The 21,259-nt window shown below is 47.9% G+C and overlaps 1 protein-coding gene across 3 annotated transcripts; it reads left to right on the plus strand.

Annotated features, from left to right (window-relative positions):
* Positions 1–1,267: 1,267 nt before the first annotated feature.
* Positions 1,268–20,063, plus strand: IDH3A (isocitrate dehydrogenase (NAD(+)) 3 catalytic subunit alpha). 3 transcript variants are annotated; one of them, XM_048481924.1, is made up of 12 exons: positions 1,268–1,410; positions 6,692–6,754; positions 7,404–7,487; positions 10,038–10,152; positions 11,044–11,231; positions 11,359–11,492; positions 12,485–12,587; positions 12,681–12,745; positions 13,522–13,606; positions 15,410–15,562; positions 18,197–18,301; positions 19,557–20,063. In XM_048481924.1, the coding sequence occupies exons 1-11, from the start codon at positions 1,384–1,386 to the stop codon at positions 18,278–18,280; spliced, it is 1,101 nt and encodes a 366-aa protein (XP_048337881.1). In that variant the 5' UTR covers positions 1,268–1,383; the 3' UTR covers positions 18,281–18,301; positions 19,557–20,063. The 3 variants fall into 3 exon arrangements, with proteins under 3 accessions (XP_048337881.1, XP_048337880.1, XP_048337883.1); XM_048481923.1 differs by having other exon boundaries at positions 18,197–20,063; XM_048481926.1 differs by having other exon boundaries at positions 6,692–6,730; positions 18,197–20,063.
* The last annotated feature ends 1,196 nt before the right edge of the window (positions 20,064–21,259 follow it).

Here is a 21,259-nt window from a genome sequence, read left to right on the forward strand (position 1 = left end):
TCCTTGTCACTATATGCACAGGTCTTTCAATCAGCAGAGATTAGCTCTGTTTGCAAACCTTTCTGTTTGCCAGAGTCTCCGCGACTGCCTGTTCCTTTCATGGCAGGTTATCAAAAGCAATTGAGGCTTTTACAAACAAAACCTTCGATAAAAAGCGGCGGATGCCAGTTTGGAGACGAGATCGCCAAGGCAACAGTGCAGAGAGATCTCTGGCGACCGACTGCCTACAGTGGCTGTCCACAGCTGTGGCGTAGGAGGTTAAGAGCTCGTGTATCTAATCTGGAGGAACCGGGTTTGATTCCCAGCTCTGCCTCCTGAGCTGTGGAGGCTTATCTGGGGGATTCAGATTAGCCTGTACACTCCCACACACACCAGCTGGGTGACCTTGGGCTAGTCACAGCTTCTCGGAGCTCTCAGCCCCACCCACCTCACAGGGTGTTTGTTGTGAGGGGGGAAGGGCAAGGAGATTGTCAGCCCCTTTGAGTCTCCTGCAGGAGAGAAAGGGGGGATATAAATCCAAACTCTTCTTCTTCTCCTCCTCCCCCCCCCCCCCAAGTCCTCACCGGGGCAGACATTTTCCCTCTGCAGCTGCCTATAATAATAATAGCTTTACTCACTTTCCATGGCCACTCTAGTCTGAATAAATTTATATACACAGTTTAGCTAATGCAGGTGCAGCCAAGGTCAGTATTGCCTACTCTGATTGGCAGCAACTCTCCAATGGTCTCAGGCAGAGGTTTTTCACATCACCTTTTGCCTAATCTTTTTAACTGGAGACACCGAGGACCGAACCTGGGACCTTCTGTATTGCAAAGCAGAAGACCATCAAATCCATCAAGTCAGTATTGCCTACTCTGACTGGCGGCAGCATTCCAGAGCCTAATGCAAAAGGCAGGTTCTTCTTCTACTATGAATAAAAACTGAGCCACGCTTTATCCCGTTCTGCTTCCCCTCCCCTCCTTTTCTTCACAACGCCCCTGTGAGGTAGGCCAGGTAGGCTGCACGTTTTTGACCACACGCATGCATTGGAGACGAATGAAAACCCAAGTCCATTTGCTTACGTAATTATTCATACATGCAAATAAGGGGGAAAAAGGGGGGGAGGGTGGTCTCCGCCTACCAAAGCGTGGGCGGCAATTCAAAAAGCAGCGCCTCCCGCGCCTGCGCACTCCCCCCACTTCATGTTCTCGCACGCGCAGCCTCCCTACTGGGCTGCGGCGGAGGGGCGTGGAGGGGCGTGGCCTGCCGTAGAGAGGGGCGGGGCCTGCCTTCGGCTCCCACCAATCAGGAGCCGCGCCGGCCAGAAGGGAACGAGGAGGCCGCGCGGCCTTGCCTTTCGCCTCGCCTCGTCCGCGGCTGGGGAGAGACGCCGCCACCGCCGCCATGGCCGCTCCGCGCTGGGCGCCTCAGGTGAGGGTCGAGGCCGAGGGCGGCGGCGTGAGGGAGGGCGGCGACCTTGGCTTCGTCAGGGGCGCCTTTGGAGAGCCCCGCGTGGTCTCGCCGGAAGTCTCGCGAGATCTCCGCGGCTGCCCCCTCACCTCGCGTGTGACCTTGCCCCCCCCACCCCGACCGTTCCATTTGCCCTTGAAGGGGGGGGGAACCAACCAACCCCTCTCCCTACCCCACTTTATACCCCTCCTTTCCTTCACAACAACCCTCCGAGGTAGGCCAGGTAGACTTCCATGTTTTTGACCACGCTTTCCCCACCCTCTGTTTTACCTTCCCAGCAACCCTCCGAGGTAGGCCAGGTAGACTTCCATGTTTTTGACCACGCTTTTCCCACCTTCTGTTTTACCTTCCCAGCAACCCTCCGAGGTAGGCCAGGTTGAGATATATCTGGGTTCTAGGTGTTTGATCCAGGTGTGGCTGCCGCACTTCTCTGTGTTCTGTTCTCAACATCCCTGCGAGGTAGGCCAGGCTGCTGCTGAGTTCGAATCCAGCTCTTCTACCTGCAGGCCAGCGTGGCGACTCTCTGAAGCTATCTGAAGAAACGGGATCCAGCTCCAACATTCCTCGTGATCATTTCAGTGCCTCCAAAGCACAGGTGTCAAACTCGTGGCCCTCCAGATGTTATGGACTACAGTTCCCATCGTCCCCTGCCAGGATCATGCTGGCAGGGGATGATGGGAAGTGTAGTCCATAACATCTGGAGGGCCTGAGTTTGACACCTATGCTCCAAAGTGCCCAGACTTTGAAAGACGTCGGTGCCATCTGCAAGAAGAGAGCCAGGACGTGGTCGCACGCATCAGTTCACCTTCTCATTTGCTTCCCGTTGTTGTTATGTTATTTATTTGCTAAACTTTTACACCTCCCCTCGAGCTATGGCCACCCCCATATAATAATACATCGATGGTAAAGTTTCAATTTCCCTTTCCAGCAGCTCTCTTTTAAGAAAGCTTCACGTCTCTAGCCTACAAACGTAAGTCTGTTTTATTTACTCCTGCACGATTAGCAGCCAAGCCAGCTTATCTTGTACAGATGTACATTCTCTCTGTTCCTTGCCGTGCACTCAGCAGATAGCAGACATTCTTAGTAATGCGTTCACCCTCTTCACCAGGGCCGCTTTTTGCTGGTGCGATCAACACACATTACTGGAAACCGCGGTGGAATTCACACCACCCCTGTATCCATTCACGCCGGGCGGCTTTCCACTGGGGATTCCCTGCTGAGCAGAGAGGAAATGAACCCTAAATATTTGCCTGTTGTAACTTGTTAGAAGCCTTGCAGGAAACAAGGCTGGGCGGGCGACATGTATGTGCTTGTTGATATCCTAGGATAGGAGCAAGAAACCAAAGCCTTGGGAACATTCTGAAGGGCCTTCAGGTCCAACCCCCTGCCATGCAGGAACACACAATCAAAGCACTCCTAACAGATGGCCATCCAGCCTCTTTTAAAACCTCCAAAGGAGACTCCAATAGACTTCCAGGTAGTGCATTCCACTGTCCAACAGCCCTGACTGTCAGGACCTTTTTCCTAATGTTTAGGTGGAATCTCTTTTCCTTCCCCTTGAACCCATGACTCCTGGTCCTCGTCTCTGGAGCAGCAGAAAACAAGCTTTCTCCCTCACTAACATGATACCCCTTCAAGTATCTAAACATGACTATCATGTCACCTCTTTACCTTCTCTTCACCAAACTAAACATCTTTGGCTCCCCAAGTCTCTCCTCATAGGGCATGGACTCCAGACCTTTGACCATTTTGGTTGCCCGCCTCTGGACACATTCCAGCTTGCAAAAGAAAGAAGAAAGAAAGAAAGAAAGAAAGAAAGAAAGAAAGAAAGAAAGAAAGAAAGAAAGAAAGAAAGAAAGAAACCATTCCCTTTTCAGGGAATCCTGCACTCAGTTGAGAAAGTCAGGAAATCCGACTGATTTATCCCCTTCTGCAAGGGAACCCTGTTGGCTATGTAGAACAACAGGAGGCAAATCAGACTTGGGGACTGAATGCTTGGGAAAGGATTTCTAAGCTGACTTGATGGAAACGTTTTGTGCAAGAACAGGGCCACCTGTGACATCACACCTTCTCGTTTGCAATGCCCCTTCTTTAGTTCCAGGGCTGTGTTTTCAGTACCCAGTAGGGAGAACAGCTGAGCGCTCGGGTTACCTCCGGTCACAGAAGCATGCTCCGACTTGACTTTCCAAGATTAGACACAAGATGGCCCTGTGGCCTCCTTTCTTAATGACTGTAGCCTTTTAAAGCTTTGGTAACGCAGCTCAGCAAAGACCTCTGGGGTCTCTGTTGTCTGGATTTGCTTTTGGTCCAACTTCCATGACGCAGCGATTTATTATCTGTCTTACTTTAGGAAGTGAACTGACTATGATTTTTTTTCGCCCTGAGCCACGGAGGTGGAATTGTAGATAGTTGCCATTATTATATTTTGTTCAGACTGGTTCTGCAGGCGAATATCCCACTCCAAAGCAGGCTTCAAAAGCTTACTTAACAATACCGCCAACAGACCTGTGTGCATTTTGTTGTGGGTGTTGTGTATCCCTTTGGAATTTCTCTTCCCCATCCTCCGGTGCCCAGAATCTGTCTGGAACTGCATAATTCCCTAGTCCTTTGAAAACCGAGGAAACTTGCCTTATTTATATATATTTTAGGATGAAATTGATTAGACAGGGAGTGACTCGTAGCCTGATCTGGTCAGTTTCTGTTGACGCCCTTGAAAAGGGGGAATGTTGTGATTGGAAATTGACAAATAATAGAGAATCTCTGTTCTCTTTTTTAAGCTTTGTTTATATTTGTAAGAGTGAAATTGATTAGACAGGGAGTGACTTGCAGTCTGATCTAGTCAGTTTCTGCCCTGGAAAAGGGGGATTGGAAATTGACAGAACACATTGAAGAATCTCTCTCCTTTTTTAATGCTTGTGCGGTTATCAGGCTACCCAAAGGCTAATCATAGAGTAATTAGTAATCAGCCTTTAGCTACTATCCTGGGACACTACCTTTTTAGCAGGAGGCAGTAGTTACAAATTAGCTGAACCTGAGAAATGAACTGAGGGGAATCCCAGGTAGTAAACAAAGGCAGTGTGCAGTTAAAACACCTTTCAGCGTGTATCTTCCACCAAGTCTCCAATATTTCTGTCAATTGTACGTTTCCACGTGGTTATCTACACAGCAAATGTGTTGACCTTCAACCCCGGCTGCTTATATAGGAGCATGTGAGATGTAAGGAAAAACCCAAACCTGAAAACTGGCTAGATCATGAAACGATAGCCTTTTTATCGGTTGCCAGGATATTTTCCAAGCGCGTCGGAAAGAACCGGTAAGCAGCTGAGATGTGTGGGTGTTGCTTATTGGTAATGATCTTGTCAAGGCAGTGACTCAGGGTAACCAACATTTTAGAAGCTATCTTCATTTCAGAGCTGTTCTTTTCCCCCTTATGCTTGTAAAAACGTCTTTATTTGGCAAGCAAGTTCCAAGATAAAACTTCGCAGCAAATCAGAGGAGCAGCTTAACAGAAAACCTTTCAGAAGCGTACAATATGGAAGGCTTTGGCATCCATTTTGTTATTTATTTTATCATTATTTATTTTATCATTTAAGGCAGTGGTTCTCAACCTTCCTAATGCCGCGACCCTTTAATACAGCTCCTCATGTTGTGGTGACCCCCAACCTTAACATTTATCCATTTTACAGATGGAGAACACTGATGCAGAGAGTCTTAGGCGACCCCTGTGAAAGGGTCGTTCGACCCCCAAAGGGGTCGCGACCCCCAGGTTGAGAACCGCTGGTTTAAGGTGTTTCTTCCTTAGGGAGTTCAAGAAGGAGAGAAGAGTTTGGATTTGTACGCCCACCTTTCTTTCCTGTAAGGAGACCCAAGGTGGCTTACAAGTTCCTTTCCCTTCCTCTCCCCACAACAGACCCCTTGTGAGGTAGGTGGGGCTGAGAGAGTAACCACTAGATGCGCTTCTTTGATTAACGAGACAGAACGGCCTCAACTTGTGATTTTAATTTCTGTGCAGGAACATATGTGAGGTCCTTCAGATACCCTGGTCCCAAGCCAAGTAGGACTTTAAAGTTCAAAACCAGCCCCTTCAGCTGGGCTCAGGAGTGGATCGGTAGCCAGTATAATCGCTATAATATCGAGATGCTCCCAAGTATTTTAGAAATAGAAATCCCCTAATCACCGCAGCCAAGAAAACATGTTCCCCCGTGTATTTTTCTCTCCCATTTGAACGGGGCCTCTTGGCACACTACCTGTATTGCTTAATAAACCCCATTCAAAGGAGAGCCATAATGCTCGCCAGGTTTAATGTTATGCCTTCTGCCTTGTTGCATGGCAGATTTAATAAGCAAGAAAAGGCTAAACGATTGTGCCCATGTAACAATGGTTCAGTTGAAACTCTGGCCCACCAATTACTTCACTGTCTCAGATCCAAGGAAATCAGATCCAAGTATGTGAATCTTACTCCTTTACATTTACCCGATCTCCCCGATTTAACTAGATTACACTACTTGTTGGACAACCCTGATCCTTCTCTCTGTATGATAGTGGCAGACTTTCTCCTGGAAACTACCAAACACCAGTAGATTTCCTTCGACCTAACATTTATTTCCTGTATTTGTATATGCTTTTTAATCCGTTTTTATTATTGTTGTACTGTTGTCTATGCCAATAAAGGCTTGCTTGATTCAAAAAAGAAATAGAAATCCTCCCCTCCACGTTGACATCTGCAGTTTTGAACTCGGAATTTTCAAAAAGCAGCTTCCAATTCTCCCCTTTTGGAAAAAGTAAATGGAATGTACATCGTATTGCCGAAGGCTTTCACGGCCGGAATCACTGGGGTGTTGTGTGGTTTCTGGGCTGTATGGCCGGGTTCTAGCAGCATTTTCTCCTGACGTTTCGCCTGCCTCTGTGGCTGGCATCTTCAGAGGATACCAGCCACAGATTAAGGCGAAACGTCTGGAGAAAATGCTGCTAGAACACGGCCGTACAACCCGGAAACCACACAACACCTTAGGAATGTACATCGAATGAACAGATGCCTCCTCCTTGTTTCTGTCAACTGCAGCGTGGCATATGTTTTGTGACCATATGCTTTAAAAAAAAAAACCCCAAAAACTATTTGAACAAAGTCGAAGCTGTTGCATTGATGCGTTTCAAGGCGCTGTTAGTAGAGTGTGATTGTGGTAGATTCTTGTGTTGGCTCTGTCTAAAAATCTGGTCTTTCTCTCCTGTTACATTTTCACAGGTCTTTCGTTTACTAGGAGGTTTTAGATCACAAAAACAGGTGACCAGAAGTTTTGGTAGTACTGTGAGTATATTAGCATTTTTTTTTCTTTTCAAGACACTCCTCAAGAGCCATTCTACGCATTCTTGGGTCAGTTAACCCCTAATTTGAAAATACTCTTTCTTTTAACGCATGCTTCGAAACCAACCCAATTAAAAGACAGTTAAAGTTATAATATACCTCAAGTAAAACATATAAAGTCACAATGCTAGAAAGAGCAGAAATAAGCATGACTGATCTTGGGGAATGGCAGCTGTGTATCTTTGGAGGTTAGCCATTCTTTCATGCCCCCATTCAGTATAACTGTGTATTCAGTTTGGGGGGCAATAATAATAAAATAATACAGGTCTATCAAAACTAGGACAAAGAGGCTTAGAGACTGCTTCTACTCTAGAACTGTGGCTATGCTAAACTCTGCGGCTTCGTGTTGATGTGTTTGGGGCTGTGTAGGGATGGGTGGAGGAAGGGGAAAGTGAGGGTGGGGTATGAGTCTGAAATTGTGTGCATCGAGGAATGCTGTTGTAAATTTCGTTGTGCGTGCACAATGACAATAAAATGCTTATGCTTATGCTTAAAATAACTTGGCACAAATGCAAGTTAAGAATAGCGAGCAAGGTTCTGTTGAATACAGCTTCAATCATAACGTATGATTTGTTTGTTTTTTTAAACCTAGACACAGACGGTAACTTTGATTCCAGGAGATGGCATCGGACCAGAGATTTCTGCTGCCGTCGTGAAGATTTTCGAAGCCGCTAACGTAAGCTGCTCCCTTATGAATCATGTTATTTCCAGCATCGTTCACTCAGAAGGGTAGACTTGAAAACGCAACCCCGTCTCCTGATGGGGAACCAGTAGGTTTGAGTCCAGAGTATTTGACGAAGCGAGCTTTGACTCTGAGAAGCTTATCCCCCTAAAATCATGTTTGTCTGTATGGTGCTGTTGGACTCGAACCTAACTGATCTCCTGCAGAAAAACACAGCTAAACCATGAAACTGTTTGGAAGGAGAACTTCCAAAGAACAAGGAGGACAGCAAGGTCTCCGTCTTGACTGGCTCCCTTTCCTTTTCCCTCTCCATTTTTCTTGGAATTGTTTCTCCGCTCGCTGAGTATTTTATTTGGTTGAGGTGCCGCGATATTGGCACAGCGGTTGTACGATTTTTTTTTTATTTTTTTTCGAACTTATATACCGCCCAACCCCCCGAAGGGCTCTGGGCGGTGGACAACATAAAATTCAAATACAAATAAACATAAAATCAATATAAATTAATCACTAAATAACATATTTAAAATGCAGCAAATTAATACAGAATATAGCAATGCCCGCAAAGTCCCTCTTAGACCCTCCCGAGAGGGAGAGAAAAAGAGTGGGTCCTGCAGATGGAATGGACCCTACCTATAGAATGAAAAGAAGGGGGGGCACTTTCAGCGGCTGGACACCCCAAAAGCTCAGTGAGGAACAACTCCGTCTTCTTACAGGCCCTACTTGGAACTCACCAAAGGTCCCACTTGGGGCCCAGACAGTTAACTGGAGGGAAGAGTAGTTCCCACACCAGGCAGGGAGCCAGAGCTGTAAAGGTCCCTGCAACCCGAGTGGGAGAAACCAGCCGCATCATGGAGGGGCCAGGGACTGTCAGCAAGTTGGCCTCTGCTGAGCGCAGAGGCCTAGTAGGGACGTATCACATTTATTATGTGAAGTGACTGATGCAAACTGAGCTCATTTCAGTGGGGAGAACGGTCTGTAAACGTAATAACAACAACAACATGAGAAGGTCGCTGAATACCATGATTTGAAAATCGAGTTTCAGCGACAATAAAATCCCGAGGGGCTTCCCCCTGCGGTCTTTCCGGAGACCTGAGCCAAACTGTAGAAACTTGTGGCAAGATGTGATATTCCCCAGGTGGCTGTAAACTAAGACCGCTGAGCAAGACATCGCTGGCTGGAATGTCCAGCAGTTAAATTTAGATGAAGACTACAGAGAAATCTGTTGCTATTTGCCTGAAGTCCTGGATTGATTCAGAAAGTGTTTTAAACTTTTAAGCCAGCCAGTCAATACCTCAATAGGCTGGTGGTGGAAGTTTGAATCAAAGCTTTAGTGTATTCGTGCAGGCTGATCACAGTTGCTTCTCCTAGCCTAGGCTTGTGTGCAAAAGTTAAGAACATAAGAACATAAGAACAAGCCAGCTGCATCAGACCAGAGTCCATCTAGTCTAGCTCTCTGCTACTCGCAGTGGCCCACCAGGTGCCTTTGGGAGCTCACCTGCAGGATGTTAAAGCAATGGCCTTCTGCGGCTGTTGCTCCCGAGCACCTGGACTGTTAAGGCATTTGCAATCTCAGATCAAAGAGGATCAAGATTGGTAGCCATAAATCAACTTCTCCTCCATAAATCTGTCCAAGCCCCTTTTAAAGCTACCCAGGTTAGTGGCCATCACCACCTCCTGTGGCAGCATATTCCAAACACCAATCACACGTTGCGTGAAGAAGTGTTTCCTTTTATTAGTCCTAATTCTTCCCCCCAGCATTTTCAATGAATGCCCCCTCTGTCAACATTTTCTACCCCATGCATAATTTTATAGACTTCAATCATATCCCCCTCAGACGTCTCCTCTCCAAACTACACAGTCCCAAATGCTGCAGCCTCTCCTCATAGGGAAGGTGCTCCAGTCCCTCAATCATCCTCGTTGCCCTTCTCTGCACTTTTTCTATCTCCTCAATATCCTTTTTGAGATGTGGCGACCAGAACTGGACACAGGGATAGTCGAATTACGCTTACTGCTTTATATAAGGGCATGACAATCTTTGCAGTTTTATTCTCAATTCCTTTCCTAATGATCCCCAGCATAGAGTTTGCCTTTTTCACAACTGCCATGCATTGAGTTGACATTCCCATGGAACTATCAACTAAGACGCCCAAATCCCTTTCCTGGTCTGTGACTGATAGCACTGACCCCTGTAGCGTGTATGTGAAGTTTGGATTTTTTGCCCCTATGTGCATCACTTTACATTTTGCTACATTGAACTGCATTTGCCATTTCTTAGCCCACTCACCTAATTTATCAAGGTCCGCTTGGAGCTCTTAGCAATCCTTTGCGGTTCTCACCACCCTACATAATTTGGTATCATCTGCAAACTTGGCCACCACGCTACCCACCCCTACTTCCCATAATTTATCCTGAAAACATCTGTTTCAGGGCCTTTTTTAATGGAGGGTGGGTGGAATCCCCTGGACTCCAAAGCTCTAGACACAGATCTCCTTGGGGACTTATTGTCTGTTCCCTCTGAAACTGACTTGAAACCGTTGTGTTTAGGCTCCTGTGCAGTTTGAAGAGAGAAACGTATCAGCCATTCAAGGGCCGGGAGGGAAATGGATGATCCCGCTAGATGCGAAAGATTCCATGGACAAGAACAAAATAGGACTGAAAGGTATTTCAGAGCGGACGCGATAAAACGTGGGCATAGCTTAGGCCGAGGAAGGACAGGCCCCAATTCGCCCTGTGAGCTCCAGGACTGAACCAAGATTTGAACCCAGATCTCCCCATTCCTTAGACTTCGGCCGAGAGCCAGTGAGGTGTAGTGGTTAAGAGCAGGTGGATTCTAATCTGGAGAACCGGCTTTGATTTCATACTCCTCCACCTGAGTGGCAGAAACTTATCTGGTGAACCAGATGTGTTTCCGCACTCCTATATTCCTGCTGGGTGACCTGGGGCTAGTCATAGTTTTCTCAGAACTCTCTCAGCCCCACCTGCCTCACAAGGTGTCTGTTGTGGGGAGAGGAAGGGAACGGAGCTTGTAATCCCCCTTGAGTCTCCTTACAGGAGAGAAAGGTGGGGTATAAATCCAAACTCTTCCTCCTCCGCCTGTGAATGCAATTTGACAACACTTTGGATGCACACACACACAGAGCCAAGTTAAATCCAGCGTGGTGTAGTGGTTAAGAGCAGGTGGATTCTCAATCGCGGAAGAGACGGGTTTGGTTCCCCACTCCACCACCTGAGTGGCAGAGGCTTATCTGGTGAACCAGATGCGTTTCCACACTCCTACATGCCAGCTGGGTGACCTTGGGCCAGTCACAGTTCTCTCAGGACTCTCTCAGCCCCACCTGCCTCACAAGGTGTCTGTGGTGGGGAAAGGAAGGGAAAGGAGCTTGTAAGCCCCCTTGAGTTTCCTTAGAGAAAAGTGGGGTATAAATATAAACTCCTCTTCTGAATGGGGGAGGATTGAATAAGAATGGAGAGTCCTCCCTTCATCACAAACCACTTCCCCATTTCTGCACTCCCCAACTGAATATTCTCCACTTTGCATATTCTGCTGTAGGCCCTTTGAAAACTCCCATAGCCGCGGGCCACCCGTCGATGAACCTGCTGCTCCGCAAAACGTTTGACCTCTACGCAAACGTCCGTCCCTGCGTGTCGATAGAAGGCTACAAAACTCCTTACACAGACGTCGACATAGTCACAATACGGGAAAACACGGAAGGCGAATACAGCGGCATTGAGCACATAGTACGTCCGTAGAGCGGAAACAGATCCCTTGCGGGGTTTTGTTTCTTTGGGTGGGCTGCCAGGGCTACCCGCTGCCTGTCACGGGGCGGCTTTTTGACGCTCGCTTTAACCGTTGTGCGTCTTTCAGATAGTTGATGGCGTCGTACAGAGCATCAAGCTCATCACGGAAGAAGCCAGCCGGCGCATTGCCAATTTTGCGTTTGAGTACGCCAAAAACAACCACAGAAGCAAAGTCACGGCTGTTCACAAGGCAAATATCATGTAGGTGATCATTACCTGAAGTTCTGAATTGCTGAAAACATTTTGGGTTAATGGAGGACCACGTGCTTTTATGCCAAACTCTTCCACCGGAGTGGCGGAGGCTTATCTGGTGAACCAGATGTGTTTCCACACTCCTATATTCCTGCTGAGTGCCCTTGGGCTAGTCACAGTCCTCTCAGAACTCTCTCAGCCCCACCTGCCTCACAAGGTGTCTGTTGTGGGGAGAGGAAGGGAAAGGAGCAACGAGGATGATTGAGGGACTGGAGCACCTTCCCCATGAGGAGAGGCTGCAGCGTTTGGGACTCTTTAGTTTGGAGAGGAGACGGCTGAGGGGGGATATGATTGAAGTCTATAAAATTATGCCTGGGGTAGAAAATGTGGACAGAGAGAAATTTTTCTCTCTTTCTCACAATACTAGAACCAGGGGGCATTCATTGAAAATGCTGGGGGGAAGAATTAGGACTAATCAAAGGAAACACTTCTTCACGCAACGTGTGATTGGTGTTTGGAATATGCTGCCACAGGAGGGGGTGATGGCCACTAACCTGGATAGTTTTAAAAGGGGCTTGGACAGATTTATGGAGGAGAAGTCGATTTATGGCTACCAATCTTGATCCTCTTTGATCTGAGATTGCAAAGGCCTTAACAGACCAGGTGCTCGGGAGCAACAGCCGCAGAAGGCCATTGCTTTCACATCCTGCATGTGAGCTCCCAAAGGCAACTGGTGGGCAACTGCGAGTAGCAGAGAGCTGGACTAGATGGACTCTGGTCTGATCCAGCTGGCTTGTTCTTATGTTCTTATGTTCTTGAATTCATCTCTTCGCATTCTAAGGAATTTTTATATTAACCGGAGCTTGCTCTCTCGTTCGATAGCTCCTGGGAGAGAAAAATCCACTCTCTGTGATGGGTTAGCTCCTGAGGTCTGTTGTGAGACAGGATACCCTTACAAACTCCCCTGACTGATCGGGCGGTTTTCGTTTGTCCGTTCACAGGCGAATGTCTGACGGCCTGTTCTTGCAAAAATGCAGGGAAGCAGCCGAGAACTGTAAAGATATCAAGTTTAACGAAATGTATCTCGACACAGTGTGTCTCAACGTGAGTATGATGAAGTTGTGATAAGGTCTACAAATAGCTGCTGCTTGGGGTGGCTCTTGTAGTGCCAACCTGCCTCTTTTCTTTTCCGGTTAGATGGTGCAAGATCCGAGTCAGTTTGACGTCCTTGTTATGCCAAACTTATACGGCGACATCCTTAGGTAAGACGATGCAAGCTGATTAAGAGAATTGCGGGATTCTAAAAAGCATATCCAAGCCTGCCGCCTTCCTTGTTTATTCCATCTTCCTCTCCTCAGTCAACGCAGAGAGCCAGTGCGGTGTAGTGGTTAAGAGCAGGTGCGCTCTAATCTGGAGAACCGGGTTTGATTCTCCGCTATGCCACTTGAGCTGTGGAGGCTTATCTGTTGAACCAGACTAGCTTGTACGCTCCAACACACACCAGCTGGGTGACCTTGGGCTAGTCACAGTTCTTCGGAGCTCTCTCAGCCCCACCCACCTCACAGGGTGTTTGTTGTGGGGGAGGGGGAAGGGAAAGGAGTTTGTAAGCCCCTTTGAGTCTCCTTACAGAAGAGAAAGCGGGGATATAAATCCAAACTACTGCTCCTCCTCCTCCTTTTCTTCTTCTTCTTCTTCTTCTTCTTCTTCTTCTTCTTCTTCTTCTTCTTCTTCTTCTTCTTCTTCTTCTTCTTCTTCTTCTCCTTCTTCTTCTTCTTCTCCTCTTCCTCCTCCTCCTCCTCCTCCTCTTCTTCTTCTTCTTCTTCTTCTTCTTCTTCTTCTTCTTCTTCTTCTTCTTCTTCTTCTTCTACCACCATTGGCATGTGTGTTCAGACCCTGTTTGCTGAATAATCTTGCATTCTCTTGCCACTGATAAAACTTCACCCTATTTTCAATCCAGCCCATCTTGTTGACTTAGAGGGCTGATTTACTCATACTCAGACTTCTTTCCTCTCTTCTTCTCCCCTCCCACCCCTGGCAGTGATTTGTGCGCGGGATTGATCGGGGGCCTCGGAGTGACGCCGAGCGGCAACATCGGTTCCAACGGGGTTGCCCTCTTTGAATCGGTAAGAACCTCTTCTGCAAAAACGAAGCTCCGGGACGAGGTTTTACTGGAGTTTTACGGTGTACCTATTACCATCCTTCAGTGTAGAAATTTAAAGGTCAAGACCAACACCTTCTTTGGGCTAGGAAGCGGATCGGTAGCCGGTGTCATTGCTGTAACATTGGGCTTACATGCTCCCTATACTGGTATAACTGATAATACATGTTTACTCATGTGTTTTTTTTTAAAAAAATCACTTTTAATTTCTAATGCAGAACCCCACTGTGATCAGAGCTCCTGGAATCCATGGCCTACGAAGAGAGACTTAGAGCTGGAGATGTTTAGTCTAGAGAAGTGAAGGTTAAGGGGGGGACACACGATAGCCATGTTTGAATATTTGAAGGGATGTCATGTTTATTTATTTATTTGTTCGTTATATTTATTTTATTTTTATTTATTGTTTAAACTTTTATACCGCCCCATCCCCAAGGGGCTCTGGGCGGTGTACAGCATAAAAATATAAATATAAATAAAGTATTAAAAACCTTTAAAACAGCGATAACAATACAATAATAATAATAATAGAGATGTCCGATCAACCCCACTTTTTAAAATTCTCCCCGAGAGAAAAGGGGGGGGGGGAAGGGCGGCGAGTCATATTGAATGGTAGGCCTAGGTGAAAGGGCCAGCTGGGGGCACCATTTCAGCGGCTGGTCCCTCCAAAGGCCCGGCGGAACAACTCCGTCTTACAGGCCCTGCGGAACTCGGTAAGGTCCCGCAGGGCCCGAACAGCCGGAGGCAGGGTGTTCCACCAGGCCGGGGCCAGAGCTGTAAAGGCCCTGGCCCGCGTGGAGGCCAGCCGCATCATTGAGGGGCCAGGGACCACTAATAAGTTGGCCTCCACTGAACGGAGAGGCCGTGCAGGGACATATGGGGTGATGCGGTCCCGAAGATACGAGGGTCCCAGGCCGCGTAAGGCCTTAAAGGTCAGCACCAGTACCTTGAAGATGAGGTTTATATACCGCCCTCCCCGAAGGCTCAGGGTGGTTTCCATCAAAAATAAAAGTTTAAAACATCATATATATAATTTATCTAAAATACATAAAATATTAAACTATAGATGGCTTCAGCTCTTCTATTCCCCTTTTGTGAACCCACGGGTGGCCAGATGTTCTTATGGCGGAGTTGACATCATCCCAGCTGGCCAAACGCCTGGCGGAACAGGTCCGTTTTGCAGGCCCTGCGGAAACTTTGTAAGTCCCGCAGGGCCCTGATCTCACCTGGAAGCCTGTTCCACCAGGTAGGGGCCAGAGCCGTAAAAGCCCTGGCCCTTGTAGAGGCCAGCCTTGGGGCCAGGGATCACCAGTAGGTCCACCTCCGATGAACAGATGGGCCTAGTAGGGCGATATAGGGAGAGACGGTCCCTTAGATAAGCAGGGCCAAGGCCGCGAATGGCTTTGAAGGTCAATACCAAAACTTTAAACATGACCCGGTACTCGATCAGCAGCCAGTGTCGTTGGTATAGGACCGGAGTAATGTTGGTGAGGGAGCAAGCTTGTTTTCTGCTGCCTCAGAGACCAGGACACGGAGTCATGGGTTCAAGGTGCAGAGATTCCACCTGAACATTAGGAAGAACTTTCTGACTGTCAGGGCTGTTCGACTTTGAAATTCACTGCCTCAAGGAGTGGCGGAGTCTCCTTCTTTGGAGGATTTTAAACAGGCTGGATGAACCTATGTCGGGAGTGCTTTGATTGTGTGTTCCTGCATGGCAGGGGGATTGGACTTGATAGCCCTGGCGGTCTCTTCCAATTCTCTGATTCTGTAGGTTCATGGAACCGCTCCAGACATTGCAGGGAAAGACATGGCGAACCCGACCGCCCTGCTCCTAAGCGGGGTGATGATGCTGCGTCACATGGGCCTGCATGAATACGCCAGGAGAATAGAGGCCGCCTGCTTCGACACCATCAAAGACGGAAAGGTACTCTCAGACGCTGTCCGCATTCCGTTCTTCCTAGAGCATCCTCAATCCCCCCCAGGCCTTCCTTACGTTCTCTTTCTTGCAGGCGGTTCACAAAGTTGTATTTTTCCCCCTGCATACTTATAGCAGGCATAACTATGCAAAAAGGTGGTGCGTTGCATTATCACTGATTTATCACGGCTGTGGCCGAACGGGCTGTCGGCTGCCATAAGATAATCCCGCAATAAATATGTGGGGGGGGGGAGGAGGAGGAGGAGGAGTTTGGATTTATATATCCCCCCTTTCTCTCCTGCAGGAGACTCAAAGGGGCTTACGATCTCCTTGCCCTTCCCCCCTCACAACAAACACCCTGTGAACAGAGGTGGGATCCAGCAGGTTCTCACCAGTTCCCGAGAGTGGGTTACTAATTACTTGTGTGTGCCGAGAGGGGGTTACTAATTGGGTCCGCTTTTCCGTCTCCACGCCCTCGCCTCCACCTTTGAACGTGAAGGTTCCATATATCAATTGCAACTAATAATGTAACTCCCTGAACTGGGTTAATCCCTTTCAGGTACTGCAATTCATTGATATTCTCAGCCGTTCGTACCTTTTATCTCACCAGTCTCTATCAAAGAACCTGTGTGTTTCACCATTGCTGTGTTCAGATTTGTGAGTTGGGGCATTTTCTATAATGTGATGATGATTTAGAAATGACCTGGTGCAGAAAACAATTTGGGGGGCGTGGTGGGGTGGCTGCCCATGGGGGGGGGGGGGCATCCAACTCAGGTTTTGCCCAGGGCTCAGGTTTGCCTAGGTACGCCTCTGCCCCCTTTGCTGAGCGGGGGCTGGCGAGGGAACCTGTTACTAAAATTTTTGGATCCCACCACTGCCTGTGAAGTAGGTGGGGCTGAGAGAGCTCCGTAGAGCTGTGACTAGCCCAAGGTCACCCAGCTGGCGTGTGTGGGAGTGTACAGGCTAACCTGAATTCCCCAGATAAGCCTCCACAGCTCAGACGGCAGAGCTGGGAATCAAACCCGGTTCCTCCAGATTAGATGCACAAGCTCTTAACCTCCTACGCCACTGCTGCTCCTACTACAGCCCTGATTTGAGTGGCTCAGGCTAGTGGGACTTCATTGGATCTTGGGAGCTACGCAGGGTCGGCCCCGTGGTCAGCTTGGGTGGGAGTCCACCAAAGAAGGCCAGGGTCGCTACGCAGAGGCAGACTAACTGCAAACCCCGCCTGAATCTCCTGCACTGAAAACTCTGCACGGTCTGTGACTAGACAGTGCTTTCTGCTAGCACAGCGGTTCTCAACCTTCCTAATGCCGCGACCCTTTAATACAGTTCCTCATGGTTGTGGTGACCCCCAACCATAAAATTGGTATATATAAAATATAAAAAGACAATTTTCTGATGATCTTAGGCGACCCCTGTGAAAGGGTCGTTCGACCCCCAAAGGGGTCCCGACCCCCAGGTTGAGAACCACTGTGCTAGCAGAACTGCTTCCTGCTATGCTGTGTCAGACAGATCGCTTTCCAGAAACCCCACTGAGAACTGCCCCCATGAATAGCTTCTAATGGAAAGGGACCTCAGCAGTGGGTAGGAGGTTAAGAGCTCGTGTATCTAATCTGGAGGAACCGGGTTTGATTCCCAGCTCTGCCGCCTGAGCTGTGGAGGCTTATCTGGGAAATTCAGATTAGTCTGAGCACTCCCACACACGCCAGCTGGGTGACCTTGGGCTAGTCACAGCTTCTCGGAGCTCTCTCAGCCCCACCTACCTCACAGGGCAGTGGCGTACCTAGGCAAACTGGAGCCCTGGGCAAAACCTGAGTTTGATGCCCCCCCCCCAACAGCAACAACAACCTTTATTAGGCATTGCAAGAATAAAAGAAAGGAAGAAATCAAGCATTGGCAGGAAGGGGGTGGATTTAAAAGGAGAATCTGGGGAAAATTTGCAGAGGTGTTACTTGCTGTCAGGGGTACCAGTATTAAGATAGCGACACCAAAAAAAATTTCGGAAGTATCTTCGCGAATTACTGATGATACCACCCAGGTTTGGTGAAGTTTGGTTCAGGGGGTCCAAAGTTATGGACCCTCAAAGGTGTAGCCCCCATCTCCTATTAGCTTCCATTTGAAACAATGGAGGATGGGGACACTCCCTATGGGAGTCCATAACTTTGGACTCCCTAAACCAAACCTCACCAAACCTGGGTGATATCATTAGGATAGTCTGAAAAATCCCTGAAATTTTGATGCTGCTAGCGGCACCTAAAAACTGCACCCCCTGCAGGCCAAAAACAGAAAAAACACTGAAAATTTAAAAAAAAACCCACCTGCATTTTTGGCGCCCTCCACAAGGTGGCGCCCTGGGCAACTGCCCACCTTGCCCAATGGAAGGAACGCCTCTGTCACAGGGTGTTTGTTGTGAGGGGGGAAGGGCAGGGAGATTGTAAGCCCCTTTGAGTCTCCTGCAGGAGAGAAAGGGGGGATATAAATCCAACCTCTTCTTCAAACTCTTCTGTCTGGAAAAGACCGCAAGGCACAGCTGTGTAAAGAGACCACCGATTTGTGGCCGCCCTTCTATGCCAAACGCGCCTGGTGTACACACCCAACAGCACAATTACCGAAATGAGTTTTCCTTCCCCTCAATTTCAGGTCCTGACCAAAGATTTGGGAGGCAACTCCAAGTGTTCGGACTTCACCGCAGATATCTGCCGCAGAGTGAAGGATATGGAATAACGACAAACACTCCCGCCCGAAGTATTGCATCATTTTCACGTGCTCCTGGTGGATCTTTTTACTCAAATGCATTATCTGTATGCAGTGTATATACGTTGGCTTTTCCTTTCTCTTGGAGGAAGCAAACTTCCTTTCATTTTTTTTTTGTTTTTTAAGACGGGGCTCTTTGTTAAATCAGTTCAGTCCAATTGGATGTGATTATTTTCTCGTGCCTGCTTTTGCCAGACTGCTTTCCAAGAGCTTTTCATCCGTTTATTTATATGTCGAACATCCCTCCCGCACAACCCTCTTTTTGTGGAGGGTAGAAATGAAATTCCTTTTTTTGGGTACTGGAGGAAACGGTCGGCCACCTCCCCCTTCTGAAATCTTTCCACTTCCCACTTGCCTTGAGTCTCTAGACAGAAGAGAACACACAACTTTAAAATGAATTCGGATGGGTTATACTGTCTGTGGCCTCTGTGGAATTCAGTACGCTCTTTGGCCTTAAAAATAGCACAAGCGTATACATATTTCCTAAAGCAAAAATACTTGAATTAAAATCTAGGGGAAGCCAGTGTCAACCTTGTGTGTGCTACCAGCACCTGAGGAGTTGGTTTTCAAAAGCTTCAGTAAACCGGGTAAAATTCTGACTTTTCAAAGATTGTATATAAAATGCAGGGTATCTTTAGCACTGTGGCGATTCCTTATCCAGATAGACTCTCTCTTCCTCCCTCTCCACTACAAATGACTTGTTTCTTGATCGGACAGTCTCCAGTGCTGACGAGTCTCGCAAACCGATTCTGTCTGCCACAGATTGAAAGAGAGGTTGGGGAGAGAGAGGGCTTTTCTATCTACAGTAATGTCAGGTTCATCACCTGCTATTCCTGAACCCGAAGGCCTTTAGGTGGTGCCGGCTTTCTATATCGTTACTCAGTTTACATTTATACTGCTCTGTGATTGACAGTTTTTCAGAACAACCAAAAACGGACAATGAATGAGACCGCAGAGTCGGTCCAGGGGAAAATCAAGCAGGGGGACTTGCAGCTAGGGTGGCTAAAAACGGTCCCTCCGCATGGTTTTCTGACCTGAACAGCGTCTAGCGCTACAAAATAGATCCTGTGATCTGTCCTCACGCTGTCTTTCCCACCCCTGCAAACGGCAGCTAGTTAGGAAAGCTGACATTCGCAGCGGGGCCCCGTGCGAAGAAACGTTCTCGTGCGCTGCCACACATCACGGCTAGTTGCAGCCAGAGATAGAAGATGCAGGGTTGTTGTTGTTTTTTCATTTTATTTTTCAGGTTATGCCCGGAAGGCGTCAAAGACCTAAACTTCCTCCCGTGGTGTGTTTCGCGGGGCAGGCGCGTGACGCCGACCCCTTTGAATCGCTCCGTGGCCCGTTTCTCCATCACGTGTGCAACACTCACAGTGTTCTCCACGATTTTGTTCACTGAGCTTCAGGCTTCGCCTGCCTGGGCAGCCACTACTCAAACTACGAATCCGAGCCGTGCAAACGTCTGCCTTACTACTTGGTGTCTGCACAATCGAAATGGCTGAGGGGACTTTAAGAGTTGCAGGGGTGTGGGGTATCATTTTTTGGCGGTCGTTGTTCTGCTTCTGCACTGACAAGTCCTCGGTGACTTCCGTTCTCGTGCGCCAATGCGGGCTGGCTTGAAAGAACGAACTGTCGCTTCCACTGTGTCTTACGTACTGCTGCTGCTTCGTCTCTTTGGATTGTACTAAGTGGTCGGGGGGAGTTACCGTTGCACACAAAGAGGCGAAAACAAAATAAAGACCTTACGAAAATACCCAACTTGTCTGACTCGGTTGTGAGAGAAGGTTATTATTTAAGCATTCAGAACCGTGCCGCGCTCATCTCTGTGTTTGAGCTGGATTGGGTCGCTCAAGGTTGGGTCTGACCCCTCCAGGATGGTGTAATAACACCAGTGTTATAACACCATGGTCCCTCCAGGATGGTGCTATAACACTAGTGTTATAATGCCGTTATAACGGCATAATAACGCTGTTACAACGGCGTAACAATGCCGTTATAACACCGGCAATGGCCCCACCAGGATGGTGTTATAACACCATGGTCCCTCCAGGATGGTGCTATAACACCAGTGTTATATAATGCTGCGTTATAGCGACTGCCCTTAATGCCGCTGTTACAACGGCGTAACAATGCCGTTATAACACCGGCAATGGCCCCACCAGGATGGTGTTATAACACCATGGTCCCTCCAGGATGGTGCTATAACACCAGTGTTATAATGCCGTTATAACGGCATAATAACGCTGTTACAACGGCGTAACAATGCCGTTATAACACCGGCAATGGCCCCACCAGGATGGTGTTATAACACCATGGTCCCTCCAGGATGGTGCTATAACACCAGTGTTATAATGCTTTGATTATAGCGACAATAATAGCAGCTGTTACTTATTAACGGCATTAACAATGCCGTTATAGCATACCGACAATATGGCCCCACCAGGATGGTGTTATAACACCATGGTCCCTCCATAAATGACCTGGAAGTAGGGGTGGGTAGCGTGGTGGCCAAGTTTGCAGATGATACCAAATTATGTAGTGTGATGAGAACCGCAAAGGCTTGCAAAGAGCTCCAAGCGGACCATGATAAATTAGGTGAGTGGGCTAAGAAATGACAAATGCAGTTCAATGTAGCAAAATGCAAAGTGATGCACATAGGGGCAAAAAATCCAAACTTTACATACATACTACAAGGGTCAGTGCCATCAGTCACAGACCAGGAAAGGGATTTGGGCGTCTTAGTTGATAGTTCCATGGGAATGTCAACTCAATGCATGGCAGCTGTGAAAAAGGCAAACTCTATGCTGGGGATAATTAGGAAAGGAATTGAGAATAAAACTGCAAAGATTGATCAATGCCCTTATATAAAGCAGTGGTGCTGACGCGCGGAGGTACTTATGTTCAGTTCTGGTCATACATCTCAAAAGGAATATCGAAGAGATAGAAAAA

The sequence above is a fragment of the Sphaerodactylus townsendi genome, linkage group LG17 (assembly GCF_021028975.2).
Source record: "Sphaerodactylus townsendi isolate TG3544 linkage group LG17, MPM_Stown_v2.3, whole genome shotgun sequence".
NCBI classification, from domain to species: domain Eukaryota; kingdom Metazoa; phylum Chordata; class Lepidosauria; order Squamata; family Sphaerodactylidae; genus Sphaerodactylus; species Sphaerodactylus townsendi.